The 14832-nt window shown below is 35.3% G+C and overlaps 1 protein-coding gene across 2 annotated transcripts; it reads right to left on the bottom strand.

Annotated features, from left to right (window-relative positions):
• Positions 1–8844: 8844 nt before the first annotated feature.
• Positions 8845–14528, bottom strand: LOC121963397 (uncharacterized). Of its 2 annotated transcripts, none has more exons than XM_088070010.1 (3): positions 14106–14528; positions 12384–12727; positions 8845–11083 (listed from the first exon to the last, which is right to left on the bottom strand). In XM_088070010.1, the coding sequence occupies exons 1-3, from the start codon at positions 14110–14112 to the stop codon at positions 10313–10315; spliced, it is 1122 nt and encodes a 373-aa protein (XP_087926136.1). In that variant the 5' UTR covers positions 14113–14528; the 3' UTR covers positions 8845–10312. The 2 variants fall into 2 exon arrangements, with proteins under 2 accessions (XP_087926136.1, XP_087926137.1); XM_088070011.1 differs by having other exon boundaries at positions 14110–14528.
• Positions 14529–14832: the final 304 nt, after the last annotated feature.

Raw genomic sequence — 14832 nt, 5'->3', positions numbered from 1 at the left:
AAACTTTAAATGCTATGGCGTGTCTTTGCACACTATTTTGTGCTGTTTTGAAGTGTTTTTAGCTGTTTTTGGGATTTGTCATTTTTTGACATTTTTGCCATAGTATAGCCTTGCCTTTTTGGTCATTTTTCAACATGCATTTTTATGGTGTTTTAGGACATTTTTAAATATTCTAAATGCTATGGCGTGTCTTTGCATACTATTTTGTGCTGTTTTGAAGTGTTTTTAGCTGTTTTTGGGATTTGTCATTTTTTGACATTTTTGCCATAGTATAGCCTTGCCTTTTTGGTCATTTTTTCAACATGCATTTTATGGTGTTTTGGCCATTTTGCAATTTTAAATGCTATGGCGTGTCTTTGCACACTATTTTATGCTGTTTTGAAGTGTTTTTAGCTGTTTTTGGGATATGACATTTTTGACATTTTGCCATAGTATAGCCTTGCCTTTTTGGTCATTTTTTCAACATGCATTTTTATGGTGTTTTAGGACATTTTTGCAAACTTTAAATGCTATGGCGTGTCTTGGCATGCTATTTCATGCTGTTTTGAAGTGTTTTTAGCTGTTTTTGGGATTTGTCATTTTTTGACATTTTTGCCATAGTATAGCCTTGCCTTTTTGGTCATTTTTTCAACATGCATTTTTATGGTGTTTTAGGACATTTTTGCAAACTTTAAATGCTATGGCGTGTCTTGGCATGCTATTTTATGCTGTTTTGAAGTGTTTTAGCTGTTTTTGGATTTGTCATTTTTGACATTTTGCCATAGTATAGCCTTGCCTTTTTGGTCATTTTCTCAACATGCATTTTTATGGTGTTTTAGGACATTTTTGCAAACTTTAAATGCTATGGCGTGTCTTGGCATGCTATTTTATGCTGTTTTGAAGTGTTTTTAACTGTTTTTGGGATTTGTCATTTTTTGACATTTTTGCCATAGTATAGCCTTGCCTTTTTGGTCATTTTTTCAACATGCATTTTTATGGTGTTTTTGGCCATTTTTGCAAAATTCTATGCTATGGCGTGTCTTGGCATGCTATTTTATGCTGTTTTGAAGTGTTTTTAGCTGTTTTTGGGATTTGTCATTTTTTGACATTTTTGCCATAGTATAGCCTTGCCTTTTTGGTCATTTTTTCAACATGCATTTTTATGGTGTTTTTGGCCATTTTGCAAAATTTATGCTATGGCGTGTCTTGTATTATTTTATGCTGTTTTGAGGTGTTTTTAGCTGTTTTTGGGATTTGTCATTTTTTGACATTTTTGCCATAGTATAGCCTTGCCTCTTTGGTCATTTTTTCAACATGCATTTTTATGGTGTTTTTGGCCATTTTTGAAATATTCTATGTTATGGCGTGTTTAAACGAGCTGTTTCGTGCTGTTTTGAGGTGTTTTTAGCTGTTTTTGGGATTTGTCATTTTTTGACATTTTTGCCATAGTATAGCCTTGCCTTTTTGGTCATTTTTTCAACATGCATTTTTATGGTGTTTTTGGCCATTTTTGCAAAATTCTATGCTATTGCGTGTCTTTGCACGCTATTTTTTGCTGTTTTGAAGTGTTTTTAGCTGTTTTTGGGATTTGTCATTTTTTGACATTTTTGCCATAGTATAGCCTTGCCTCTTTGGTCATTTTTTCAACATGCATTTTTATGGTGTTTTTGGCCATTTTTGAAATATTCTATGTTATGGCGTGTTTTAACGAGCTGTTTCTTGCTGTTTTGAGGTGTTTTAGCTGTTTTTGGGATTTGTCATTTTTGACATTATTGCCATAGTATAGCCTTGCCTTTTGGTCATTTTTCAACATGCAGTTTTATGGTGTTTTAGGACATTTTTGCAAACTTTAAATGCTATGGCGTGTCTTTGCACACTATTTTGTGCTGTTTTGAAGTGTTTTTAGCTGTTTTTGGGATTTGTCATTTTTTGACATTTTTGCCATAGTATAGCCTTGCCTTTTTGGTCATTTTTTCAACATGCAGTTTTATGGTGTTTTAGGACATTTTTGCAAACTTTAAATGCTATGGCGTGTCTTTGCACACTATTTTGTGCTGTTTTGAAGTGTTTTTAGCTGTTTTTGGGATATGACATTTTTTGACATTTTTGCCATAGTATAGCCTTGCCTTTTTGGTCATTTTTTCAACATGCATTTTTATGGTGTTTTAGGACATTTTTGCAAACTTTAAATGCTATGGCGTGTCTTGGCATGCTATTTCATGCTGTTTTGAAGTGTTTTTAGCTGTTTTTGGGATTTGTCATTTTTTGACATTTTTGCCATAGTATAGCCTTGCCTTTTTGGTCATTTTTTCAACATGCATTTTTATGGTGTTTTAGGACATTTTTGCAAACTTTAAATGCTATGGCGTGTCTTGGCATGCTATTTTATGCTGTTTTGAAGTGTTTTTAACTGTTTTTGGGATTTGTCATTGTTTGACATTTTTGCCATAGTATAGCCTTGCCTTTTGGTCATTTTTCAACATGCATTTTTATGGTGTTTTAGGACATTTTGCAAAATTCTATGCTATGGCGTGTCTTGGCACGCTATTTTATGCTGTTTTGAAGTGTTTTTAGCTGTTTTTGGGATTTGTCATTTTTTGACATTTTTGCCATAGTATAGCCTTGCCTTTTTGGTCATTTTTTCAACATGCATTTTTATGGTGTTTTTGGCCGTTTTTGCAAAATTCTATGCTATGGCGTGTCTTGTACGCTATTTTATGCTGTTTTGAAGTGTTTTAGCTGTTTTGGGATTTGTCATTTTTTGACATTTTTGCCATAGTATAGCCTTGCCTTTTTGGTCATTTTTCAACATGCATTTTATGGTGTTTTTGGCCTTTTTTGCAATTTTAAATGCTATGGCGTGTCTTTGCACACTATTTTATGCTGTTTCGAAGTGTTTTTAGCTGTTTTTGGGATATGACATTTTTTGACATTTTTGCCATAGTATAGCCTTGCCTTTTTGGTAATTTTTTCAACATGCATTTTTATGGTGTTTTAGGACATTTTTGCAAACTTTAAATGCTATGGCGTGTCTTGGCATGCTATTTCATGCTGTTTTGAAGTGTTTTTAGCTGTTTTTGGGATTTGTCATTTTTTGACATTTTTGCCATAGTATAGCCTTGCCTTTTTGGTCATTTTTTCAACATGCATTTTTATGGTGTTTTAGGACATTTTTGCAAACTTTAAATGCTATGGCGTGTCTTGGCATGCTAGTTTATGCTGTTTTGAAGTGTTTTTAACTGTTTTTGGGATTTGTCATTTTTTGACATTTTTGCCATAGTATAGCCTTGCCTTTTTGGTCATTTTTTCAACATGCATTTTTATGGTGTTTTGGCCGTTTTTGCAAAATTCTATGCTATGGCGTGTCTTTAACGCTATTTTATGCTGTTTTGAAGTGTTTTTAGCTGTTTTGGGATTTGTCATTTTTGACATTTTTGCCATAGTATAGCCTTGCCTTTTGGTCATTTTTTCAACATGCATTTTTATGGTGTTTTTGGCCATTTTTGCAAAATTCTATGCTATGGCGTGTCTTGGCATGCTATTTTATGCTGTTTTGAAGTGTTTTTAGCTGTTTTTGGGATTTGTCATTTTTTGACATTTTTGCCATAGTATAGCCTTGCCTTTTTGGTCATTTTTTCAACATGCATTTTTATGGTGTTTTTGGCCATTTTGAAATATTCTATGTTATGGTGTGTTTAAACATGCTGTTTCGTGCTGTTTTGAGGTGTTTTTAGCTGTTTTTGGGATTTGTCATTTTTGACATTTTGCCATAGTATAGCCTTGCCTTTTGGTCATTTTTCAACATGCATTTTTATGGTGTTTTTGGCCATTTTTGCAAAATTCTATGCTATGGCGTGTCTTGGCACAATAGTTTATGCTGTTCCTGAGGTGTTTTCAGCTTTTTTTGGCACTTGTCATTTTTTGACATTTTTGCCATAGTATAGCCTTGCCTCTTTGGTCATTTTTTCAACATGCATTTTATGGTGTTTTTGGCCATTTTTGAAATATTCTATGTTATGGCGTGTTTAAGCAGGCTGTTTCGTGCTGTTTTGAGGTGTTTTAGCTGTTTTTGGATTTGTCATTTTTGACATTTTTGCCATAGTATAGCCTTGCCTTTTGGTCATTTTTCAACATGCATTTTATGGTGTTTTAGGCCATTTTGCAAAATTCTATGCTATGGCGTGTCTTGGCACGCTATTTTATGCTGTTTTGAAGTGTTTTTAGCTGTTTTTGGGATTTGTCATTTTTGACATTTTGCCATAGTATAGCCTTGCCTTTTTGGTCATTTTTCAACATGCATTTTTATGGTGTTTTTGGCCTTTTTTGCAATTTTAAATGCTATGGCGTGTCTTTGCACACTATTTTATGCTGTTTTGAAGTGTTTTTAGCTGTTTTTGGGATTTGTCATTTTTTGACATTTTTGCCATAGTATAGCCTTGCCTCTTTGGTCATTTTTTCAACATGCATTTTTATGGTGTTTTTGGCCATTTTTGAAATATTTTATGTTAATGGCGTGTTTAAACGAGCTGTTTCGTGCTGTTTTGAGGTGTTTTTAGCTGTTTTTGGATTTGTCATTTTTTGACATTTTTGCCATAGTATAGCCTTGCCTTTTTGGTCATTTTTTCAACATGCATTTTTATGGTGTTTTTGGCCATTTTTGCAAAATTCTATGCTATGGCGTGTCTTGGCACGCTATTTTATGCTGTTTTGAAGTGTTTTTAGCTGTTTTTGGGATTTGTCATTTTTTGACATTTTTGCCATAGTATAGCCTTGCCTTTTTGGTCATTTTTTCAACATGCAGTTTTATGGTGTTTTAGGACATTTTTGCAAACTTTAAATGCTATGGCGTGTCTTTGCACACTATTTTGTGATGTTTTGAAGTGTTTTTAGCTGTTTTTGGGATTTGTCATTTTTGCCATAGTATAGCCTTGCCTTTTTGGTCATTTTTTCAACATGCAGTTTTATGGTGTTTTAGGACATTTTTGCAAACTTTAAATGCTATGGCGTGTCTTGGCACACTATTTTGTGCTGTTTTGAAGTGTTTTTAGCTGTTTTTGGGATTTGTCATTTTTGACATTTTGCCATAGTATAGCCTTGCCTTTTTGGTCATTTTTTCAACATGCATTTTTATGGTGTTTTTGGCCTTTTTTGCAATTTTAAATGCTATGGCGTGTCTTTGCACACTATTTTATGCTGTTTCGAAGTGTTTTTAGCTGTTTTTGGGATATGACATTTTTTGACATTTTTGCCATAGTATAGCCTTGCCTTTTTGGTCATTTTTTCAACATGCATTTTTATGGTGTTTTAGGACATTTTTGCAAACTTTAAATGCTATGGCGTGTCTTGGCATGCTATTTTATGCTGTTTTGAAGTGTTTTTAACTGTTTTTGGGATTTGTCATTTTTTGACATTTTTGCCATAGTATAGCCTTGCCTTTTGGTCATTTTTCAACATGCATTTTATGGTGTTTTTGGCCGTTTTTGCAAAATTCTATGCTATGGCGTGTCTTGGCACGCTATTTTATGCTGTTTTGAAGTGTTTTTAGCTGTTTTTGGGATTTGTCATTTTTTGACATTTTTGCCATAGTATAGCCTTGCCTTTTTGGTCATTTTTTCAACATGCATTTTTATGGTGTTTTTGGCCATTTTTGCAAAATTCTATGCTATGGCGTGTCTTGGCACGCTATTTTATGCTGTTTTGAAGTGTTTTTAGCTATTTTTGGGATTTGTCATTTTTTGACATTTTTGCCATAGTATAGCCTTGCCTCTTTGGTCATTTTTTCAACATGCATTTTTATGGTGTTTTTGGCCATTTTTGAAATATTCTATGTTATGGCGTGTTTAAACGAGCTGTTTCGTGCTGTTTTGAGGTGTTTTTAGCTGTTTTTGGGATTTGTCATTTTTTGACATTTTTGCCATAGTATAGCCTTGCCTTTTTGGTCATTTTTTCAACATGCATTTTTATGGTGTTTTAGGACATTTTTGCAAACTTTAAATGCTATGGCGTGTCTTGGCACACTATTTTGTGCTGTTTTGAAGTGTTTTTAGCTGTTTTTGGGATTTGTCATTTTTGACATTTTGCCATAGTATAGCCTTGCCTTTTTGGTCATTTTTCAACATGCATTTTTATGGTGTTTTAGGACATTTTTGCAAACTTTAAATGCTATGGCGTGTCTTTGCACACTATTTTGTGCTGTTTTGAAGTGTTTTTAGCTGTTTTTGGGATTTGTCATTTTTTGACATTTTTGCCATAGTATAGCCTTGCCTTTTTGGTCATTTTTTCAACATGCATTTTTATGGTGTTTTTGGCCTTTTTTGCAATTTTAAATGCTATGGCGTGTCTTTGCACACTATTTTATGCTGTTTTGAAGTGTTTTAGCTGTTTTTGGGATATGACATTTTTTGACATTTTGCCATAGTATAGCCTTGCCTCTTTGGTCATTTTTTCAACATGCATTTTTATGGTGTTTTAGGACATTTTTGCAAACTTTAAATGCTATGGCGTGTCTTGGCATGCTATTTCATGCTGTTTTGAAGTGTTTTTAGCTGTTTTTGGGATTTGTCATTTTTTGACATTTTTGCCATAGTATAGCCTTGCCTTTTGGTCATTTTTCAACATGCATTTTTATGGTGTTTTTGGCCATTTTTGCAAAATTCTATGCTATGGCGTGTCTTGGCACGCTATTTTATGCTGTTTTGAAGTGTTTTTAGCTGTTTTTGGGATATGACATTTTTTGACATTTTTGCCATAGTATAGCCTTGCCTTTTTGGTCATTTTTTCAACATGCATTTTTATGGTGTTTTTGGCCGTTTTTGCAAACTTTAAATGCTATGGCGTGTCTTTGCACACTATTTTGTGATGTTTTGAAGTGTTTTTAGCTGTTTTTGGGATTTGTCATTTTTGCCATAGTATAGCCTTGCCTTTTTGGTCATTTTTCAACATGCAGTTTTATGGTGTTTTAGGACATTTTGCAAACTTTAAATGCTATGGCGTGTCTTGGCATGCTATTTTATGCTGTTTTAAAGTGTTTTAGCTGTTTTGGGATATGTCATTTTTTGACATTTTTGCCATAGTATAGCCTTGCCTTTTTGGTCATTTTTTCAACATGCATTTTTATGGTGTTTTTGGCCATTTTTGCAAAATTCTACGCTATGGCGTGTCTTGGCACGCTATTTCATGCTGTTTTGAAGTGTTGTCAGCTGTTTCTGGGATTTGTCATTTTTTGACATTTTTGCCGTAGTATAGCCTTGCCTTTTTGGTCATTTTTTCAACATGCATTTTTATGGTGTTTTTGGCCATTTTTGAAATATTCTATGTTATGGCGTGTTTAAACGAGCTGTTTCGTGCTGTTTTGAGGTGTTTTTAGCTGTTTTTGGGATTTGTCATTTTTTGACATTTTTGCCATAGTATAGCCTTGCCTTTTTGGTCATTTTTTCAACATGCATTTTTATGGTGTTTTTGGCCGTTTTTGCAAACTTTAAATGCTTTGGCGTGTCGTTGCACACTATTTTGTGCTGTTTTGAAGTGCTTTTAGCTGTTTTCGGGATTTGTCATTTTTTGACATTTTTGCCTTGCCTTTTTGGTAATTTTTTCAACATGCATTTTTATGGTGTTTTTGGCCATTTTTGCAAAATTCTATGCTATGGCGTGTCTTGGCACGCTATTTTATGCTGTTTTGAAGTGTTTTTAGCTGTTTTGGGGATTTGTCATTTTTTGACATTTTTGCCATAGTATAGCCTTGCCTTTTTGGTCATTTTTTCAACGTGCATTTTTATGGTGTTTTTGGCCATTTTTGCAAACTTTAAATGCTATGGCGTCTCTAAACATGCTGTTTTATGCTGTTTTCAGGTGTTTTCAGGTGTTTCTGAGATATGACATTTTTGCCTTTTTGGTCATTTTTTCAACATGCATTTTTATGGTGTTTTTGGCCGTTTTTGCAACTTTAAATGTCATGGTGTTTCTCAACACGCTGTTTTGTGCTGTTTTATGCTGTTTTGAGGTGTTTTCAGCTGTTGGGACATGTCCTTTTTTGACATTTTTGCCATAGTATAGCCTTGCCTTTTTGGTCATTTTTTCAACATGCATTTTTATGGTGTTTTTGGCCATTTTTGCAAACTTTAAATGCTATGGCGTGTCTTGGCATGCTATTTTATGCTGTTTTAAAGTGTTTTTAGCTGTTTTTTGGGATTTGTCATTTTTTGACATTTTTGCCATAGTATAGCCTTGCCTTTTTGGTCATTCTTTCAACATGCATTTTTATGGTGTTTTAGGCCATTTTTGAAATATTCTATGTTATGGCGTGTTTAAACGAGCTGTTTCGTGCTGTTTTGAGGTGTTTTTAGCTGTTTTTGGGATTTGTCATTTTTTGACATTATTGCCATAGTATAGCCTTGCCTTTTTGGTCATTTTTTCAACATGCAGTTTTATGGTGTTTTTGGCCGTTTTTGCGAAATTCTATGCTATGGCGTGTCTTGGCACGCTATTTCATGCTGTTTTGAAGTGTTTTCAGCTGTTTCTGGGATTTGTCATTTTTTGACATTTTTGCCATAGTATAGCCTTGCCTATTTGGTCAATCTTTCAACATGCAGTTTTATGGTGTTTTTGGCCTTTTTATCAAACTTTAAATGCTATGGCATCTCTAAACATGCTGTTTTATGCTGTTTTCAGCGGTTTCTGAGATATGACATTTTTGCCTTTTTGGTCATTTTTTCAACATGCATTTTTATGGTGTTTTTGGCCGTTTTTGCAACTTTAAATGTTATGGCGTGTCTTTGCACACTATTTTATGATAGTATAGCCTTGCCTTTTTTGGTCATTTTTTCAACATGCATAATCATGATATTTTTGGGGTTTTTTTTCAAACTTCTATGCTATGGCGTGTCTTGGCATGCTATTTTATGCTTTTTTAAGATGCTTTCAGCTGTTTTTGGGACATGTCATATTTTGACATTTTTGCCATAGTATAGCCTTGGCTTTTTTGTCATTTTTTGGAAAATGCAATTTCATGGGTTTTTAGGCTATGCTATAACAAAACTCTATGTGATTTACTAAGTGTTTTTCAGCTGTTTTTTGGACATGTCAAATTTTGACATTTTTGCCATACTATAGCCTTGCTTTTTTTGGGTCATTTTTTAAATACGCTGTTTTACGGGCTTTTGGTCTGTTTTTGAATCTATTTTAAAACAAGCCTCTACATGGTATACTAAGTGTGCTTTTTTTGCCATTTTTTGGAATTGCTAAATTATGAGGTTTTGGGCCTTTTTTGGCCTTCCTTCATTTCCACTTTGTATACTATGAAGCGTCTATACAAGCTATTATATGCTGTTTTCAGCCATTTTTTGGACATGTCAAAATTTAAGATTCTTCATCTCACCTATTGCTCTTTTGGCATTTTTTTCAACATGCTAAATCATATAGTTTTGGGGCTTCTTTTTTTATTCTTTTTCTTTTCTTTTTCCCCACTTTGTATAGTATGATGTGTCTCTTCAAGCTATAATATGTCGGGTTCAGCCATTTTTGACAATTAACTATGACAGTTTTGGCCTTATTGCGCTTTTATTTCCACTTTGTATACTATGACATGTCTCTACAAGCTATCCCAAATCACATCAAAAAGTCATACTATAACATGTTGTCGAAAATGGTACCAAAAAACATCATACTATAGCATGTCATGCAAAATCATGCCAAAAAGTCATACTATAGCATGTTTTCCAAAATTGCTCTACAAAGTCATTCTATAGTATGTTGTCTAAAATGGTACAAAAAGCTCATACCATGGTATCATAAGTATAATATACACTTAAAGCAGACAGTATAGTAAGTTGTTAAAAACGTTTTTTTAAAAAAAGTCATCTTGCCCAGGTGACAAACTTCCCACATTACTTGTTCTAAAACATCCAAATGTATAATAAATTGAAGTTAAAGGGTGTCGCTGGTATAACTGGTAAGAAGTTGAAGTGGGGATGAGGTCTTGAAATGTACAGAAAGGGTCTTACCAAAGGTTTAAAATTTAACTTTAGGATTCCTGTTTATACCCTTGTAGATTTTCCTCCTTTCTGGTATGGTGGTTATCATACCAAGAAGACATTAGAAATTAAGGTAAATACAAAGTAACTTTTACTGAAGATCTAAATATGAAACTTAAGTCAGAGCATGTTGTCTAAGTACTGAGTGAAACATGATACTTTGTGGTTGACTGGAGTCTATTTTGCATTATTATTATTATTATTATTAATATTATTATTATTATTATTATTATTATTATTATTATTATTATTATTATTATATTAATGTCACGTCAGTCCCAGAACACCTGGTTATAAATAAAACATCATTTTTCTTGTCTCTCAGATTCTGCTTCACTTACAGTTTGTTTGTTCATCCGGTTGCACTCCGCCTTGATCACGGTGCCAATCACAGCCAGTGTCACAGTGATGGTGATGACGAGGACTGATGCCGTCTCAGCGATGCACAGGCGGCCGTCCAGGGATGCCAGGGAGCTCCCGGTCTGCTGAGCAGGAGCTCGACAGATGATGTCCTTGTAGTCGTCCACATGCAGATGCCGAACACGACGGATCTTGTCGAAGACGCGCTGCAGCTCGCAGTCACAGGTCCAGTGGTTGGAGGACATCTGGAGGTGAGTGGTGGTGGTCTGGAGCTTCAGGAAGGTCTTGAACCGGATGTGACTCAGCTGGTTTCCCCGCAGAGCCAGCAGAGTGAGACTCCGCAGAGGAGCAAGAGCTTCGGCCTGGATCAGTGAGATGTTGTTGTGGCTGAGCAGCAGCACCTCCAGGCTCTGCTGTCTGCTCAGCAGGCCGTCTTTAAGGACGTTCAGTCTGTTTCCCTCCAGGTTGAGGAAGATCAGTCGAGACAGGCTGCTGAAAGTCCTGACATCTATCACCTGGATGCGGTTGTAGCTGAGATCCAGTTTCCTCAGGTTTTCCAGGTTGCCCAGTGAGGTGGAGTCCAGGTGCAGCAGCAGGTTGTGGTCCAGATGGAGCTCCCTGAGGGCGGACAGACTCTGGAAGAAGTGCTGAGGGAGCCAACGCAGCCGGTTAAAACTCAAGTCCAGCCTCTCCAGAAACTGCAGTGATGACAGACACTGAAACGGGACAGAAATCAGACATCACTGACAGGCAGATTAAAAATAGTGCGTCAAAAACAGAAAAAGTGAAATGTACATTTATTAAGCAGACTGTCTCAGAACTGTGGCCTACCTAAGCACAATTTTGTACTTTACTGTACCTGTGTATTACTATTATGCACTGCTTTATACTTCTCATTTCAGGGAAAGGGAAACATAGTACTTTTTACTCCACTGCATTTATTTCACATTTAAGCTGAAACAATAAATCAATCTGTCAGTTAATCAAAACTAAATAAATAAATAAATGAAAATCATCAGCGACAATTTTAAAAATCAATCCATTTAATGACTCTAGGGTCTCTGGAAATACCTAAAATTTCTTCCATTTAATAAATAACAAGCCTTTAAAGTTATTGTTGCTTAATTTTGAAAAGGTCTTTAAAAGCATTAAATTTGTGTGTCTAGTACCTGTAGACACCCTGCCATTCATCGAGAAACAGTGCCAATTAACATTTGCGCATTTTAGTTCACTATTGTTACGATTTTTTGTATTGCTGCAAATTTTATTTTATTTTTATTTCAAATCTTAAACTGTTGATTACACAGAAAGAGCAATTTGACTTTTTCCATTTGGGTTCTGAAAGCATGTGCAGACATTTTTTGTATTACTGTTTTGTGACATTTTTAAAGACTAACCGCTTATCGATGACTAGAACAGTTATGTTTTACATTGAGATTGCACATGTAAAGATAAACTGATTTACAATCTGAATATTAAACACGGTCCACTTTTACAGATTAAACTATTACAGAAGCCTTGAGGGTAAAGTTGATTTTTTTTCATACATATGAGATATTACCTCCTTCATATGAGACATCTCTGACATACAATATATTATCTCCCATTCACAAGATATCTCCTACATACAATGTATTAACTACGACATACAATATATTATATTGTCCTCAAAAAATATATAGAATATAAAGCATTATGAAATGTATAAATTTGTTACACCTTAATAAGCTGTACCTTTAAAATGCTGCTACACATGAATGTACCAGTAATACTGATTAAAACATAAAATATACAACAATTTACCACTAAGGTCATTTTTTTCTGCATGTATACTTTTACTATTGAAATTTTAAGTACATTCAGCTCATTATTCTTGTGTGCTTTTACTTTTGCATTTGACTTTCTCTTGTGGTATTATTACTTTGAATTACCAGTCTGAATATTACTCTTCCACCACTGGTCTCAGTTTTAAATTCATGCATGATAAAATGAAATGTGCAGGTGATATTTTGGTACCTGTGGCTGCAGAGTCTGGATGCTGTTGTTGGACATCAGGAGGATCTTTAGTGACCAAAGCCCCATGAAGGATCTGGTGTGCACCTCAGTCAGCTTGTTTCCACTCAGGTCCAGCAGCCAGGTGCCGTGGGGGACACTGGAAGGGACCTGGACCAGATCACGAGACCGACAGTCCACCAGGTCGGAGGACTCGTAGCAGAGGCAGTGGCTGGGACACAGCTTGAAGCCCATCGCCACGTTCAGCAGGAGAGGCAGCAGAGACGTCGCACGCCGCATTGTGAAGCCGAGAGACATCTTTATGTTGACATCAGATCGCCCTGCTGAAAGGCATGGTAACCCTCTTCCTACAAAAAAGAGCCCGACACTGATGTCATTTCAGTAAATTCTCCATGAGCAGACATTGAATATTCCTGATTTGAGAGGGATTATGAGCTTAAACAGATAATCATCAAACATAACCTTGTCTGCAGAGCAAACCTGATCTGTTTTGGATCATCTCCTAAAATGAGGATTTACATCTGTTACTCTATTTGAACACATGAAGCTGTTTTTTTTTCATGAAAATGGTTGTTTTTTCTTTCTAGTTCTGCATCACATTATATACTGAAAGATTATATGGAGTTCTCAAAATATTTGTGTTGGCAAAGGAAGCAATAGTATCATTATAACATAATTTTACAACATTGAATCACTGATCAAGAATAGAGCTTAAACATAATTCTTCTTAACTGCTACTTTCTGAGAACATTTTTCTTCTCAAATGTAAATATTTAGGTTGGTTTTTTTTTCTGGAGACATCCTGGACAGATCGCCAGACTGTCACAGGCTGACACATGAAGAGAAAGAGACAGACAACCATTCAACACACTCACATTCATATCTATGGTCATTTTAGGGGTCGACAGATAATCAGCCCGGTTGATTATCGGGCCGATATTTGGCATTTTGCTGATTATCTGTATCCGCATTTTCTTTTCATGATCGCTGAAAAAATATATTTTTAAAAAGTGCAAATAAAGTGTCAGCATGGGAGAAACTTTTACTGAAAAACTTTTACTTTTTTTAGTAAAACAGACAAATTTCAAGGCAAAAGCCCAGAATGACACCCAGAAATAATACAATGCAATGTTTTTATGTTTAATGGCTGTGGGATCAAAAATTGCAGTTTGAATGCGTTTCAATTGTTTGTTCGATTTGCACTTAATGGTATGAATTTTTTTTATGAAGACATAATTTTCCCAAAATGTAAACCACAACGCATAAACACAGCCAAAATTATCAAAAAATGAAGAATGAAAAGCGCATTACATGCACCAGCAGTCCCTGAGGGTTTGACACAATAACCAAGCAGACACTGAAACACAAGCACCAACAAACAACTGCATTTATGAAACAGCAGATAGCCAGCATCTATAACAGCCTTTATAATAAATAATTCATATGAAACAGCAGATAGCCAGCATCTATAACAGCCTTTATAATAAATAATTCATATGAAACAGCAGATAGCCAGCATCTATAACAGCCTTTATAATATATAATTCATATGAAACAGCAGATAGCCAGCATCTATAACAGCCTTTATAATAAATAATTCATATGAAACAGCAGATAGCCAACATATATAACAGCCTTTATAGTAAATAATTCATATGAAACAGCAGATAGCCAGCATCTATAACAGCCTTTACCGAGATTAATAATTCATATGAAACAACTTACCGACCATGTTTTCATCCGGTGGCTGTTAGCTTGAGTCCAATCCAGCAGAAATGAGACAAAATCCACTGGAGCCAGTGTGAAATGTCCACAATGTCCAATGTTTGAACACGAAAACTTCCAAATATTCCCAAAACTGTCCGTGGCGATGTCCTCTTCTCTCTGCTTTAGCGCACTTCAAAGCTCCGACTTGAACTTTTTCCGTCATGTTAGCTAACAGACGGCTAACTTTAGCTAGCTTACCGCTACATAAACACATCCAACCGCTTCAAGTTCCGCAGAGACGATCCGGACTGACGTCGGTGATGATCATTTTTGCCTCCGTTTGATTTTAAATTGGACTTTATTTTTTGGCGTTTTTACTGAGTAGCAGCAGCGATGCAGAGGGACAAACAGAGATTCAACTCCCGCCTTACGCATTTGAAAACTTCCGTTAGTCGCGTCGTTACGTCATAGAGGGGCGGGGCCCGTTTAAGGGGGTACTCCCGCGCTGAATCAACGACAACAGTTAAGGAAGCCCTTCACTGCCGATAACGACATAATTTTTCTTTATGTTTTTTTGCAATCAAGACTCAAACTTTAAGATATTTAACTAAACAACAAACATGCTGTTAGGTCAGACTTTGAGTGACCTGGAAAAAATGCATGAAGTGTTTGTTCCACATCATATGTTCAAGGACCGTCGGAAATTAAAAAATTCAACGATGATTCCTTGTCTCTGGCTTTTATA

The sequence above is a fragment of the Plectropomus leopardus genome, chromosome 19, assembly GCF_026936395.1.
Source record: "Plectropomus leopardus strain MGB_pleo_1.0 chromosome 19, ASM2693639v1, whole genome shotgun sequence".
Taxonomy (NCBI): Eukaryota; Metazoa; Chordata; class Actinopteri; order Perciformes; family Serranidae; genus Plectropomus; species Plectropomus leopardus.
This window is presented reverse-complemented; position numbering and strand designations above follow the sequence as displayed.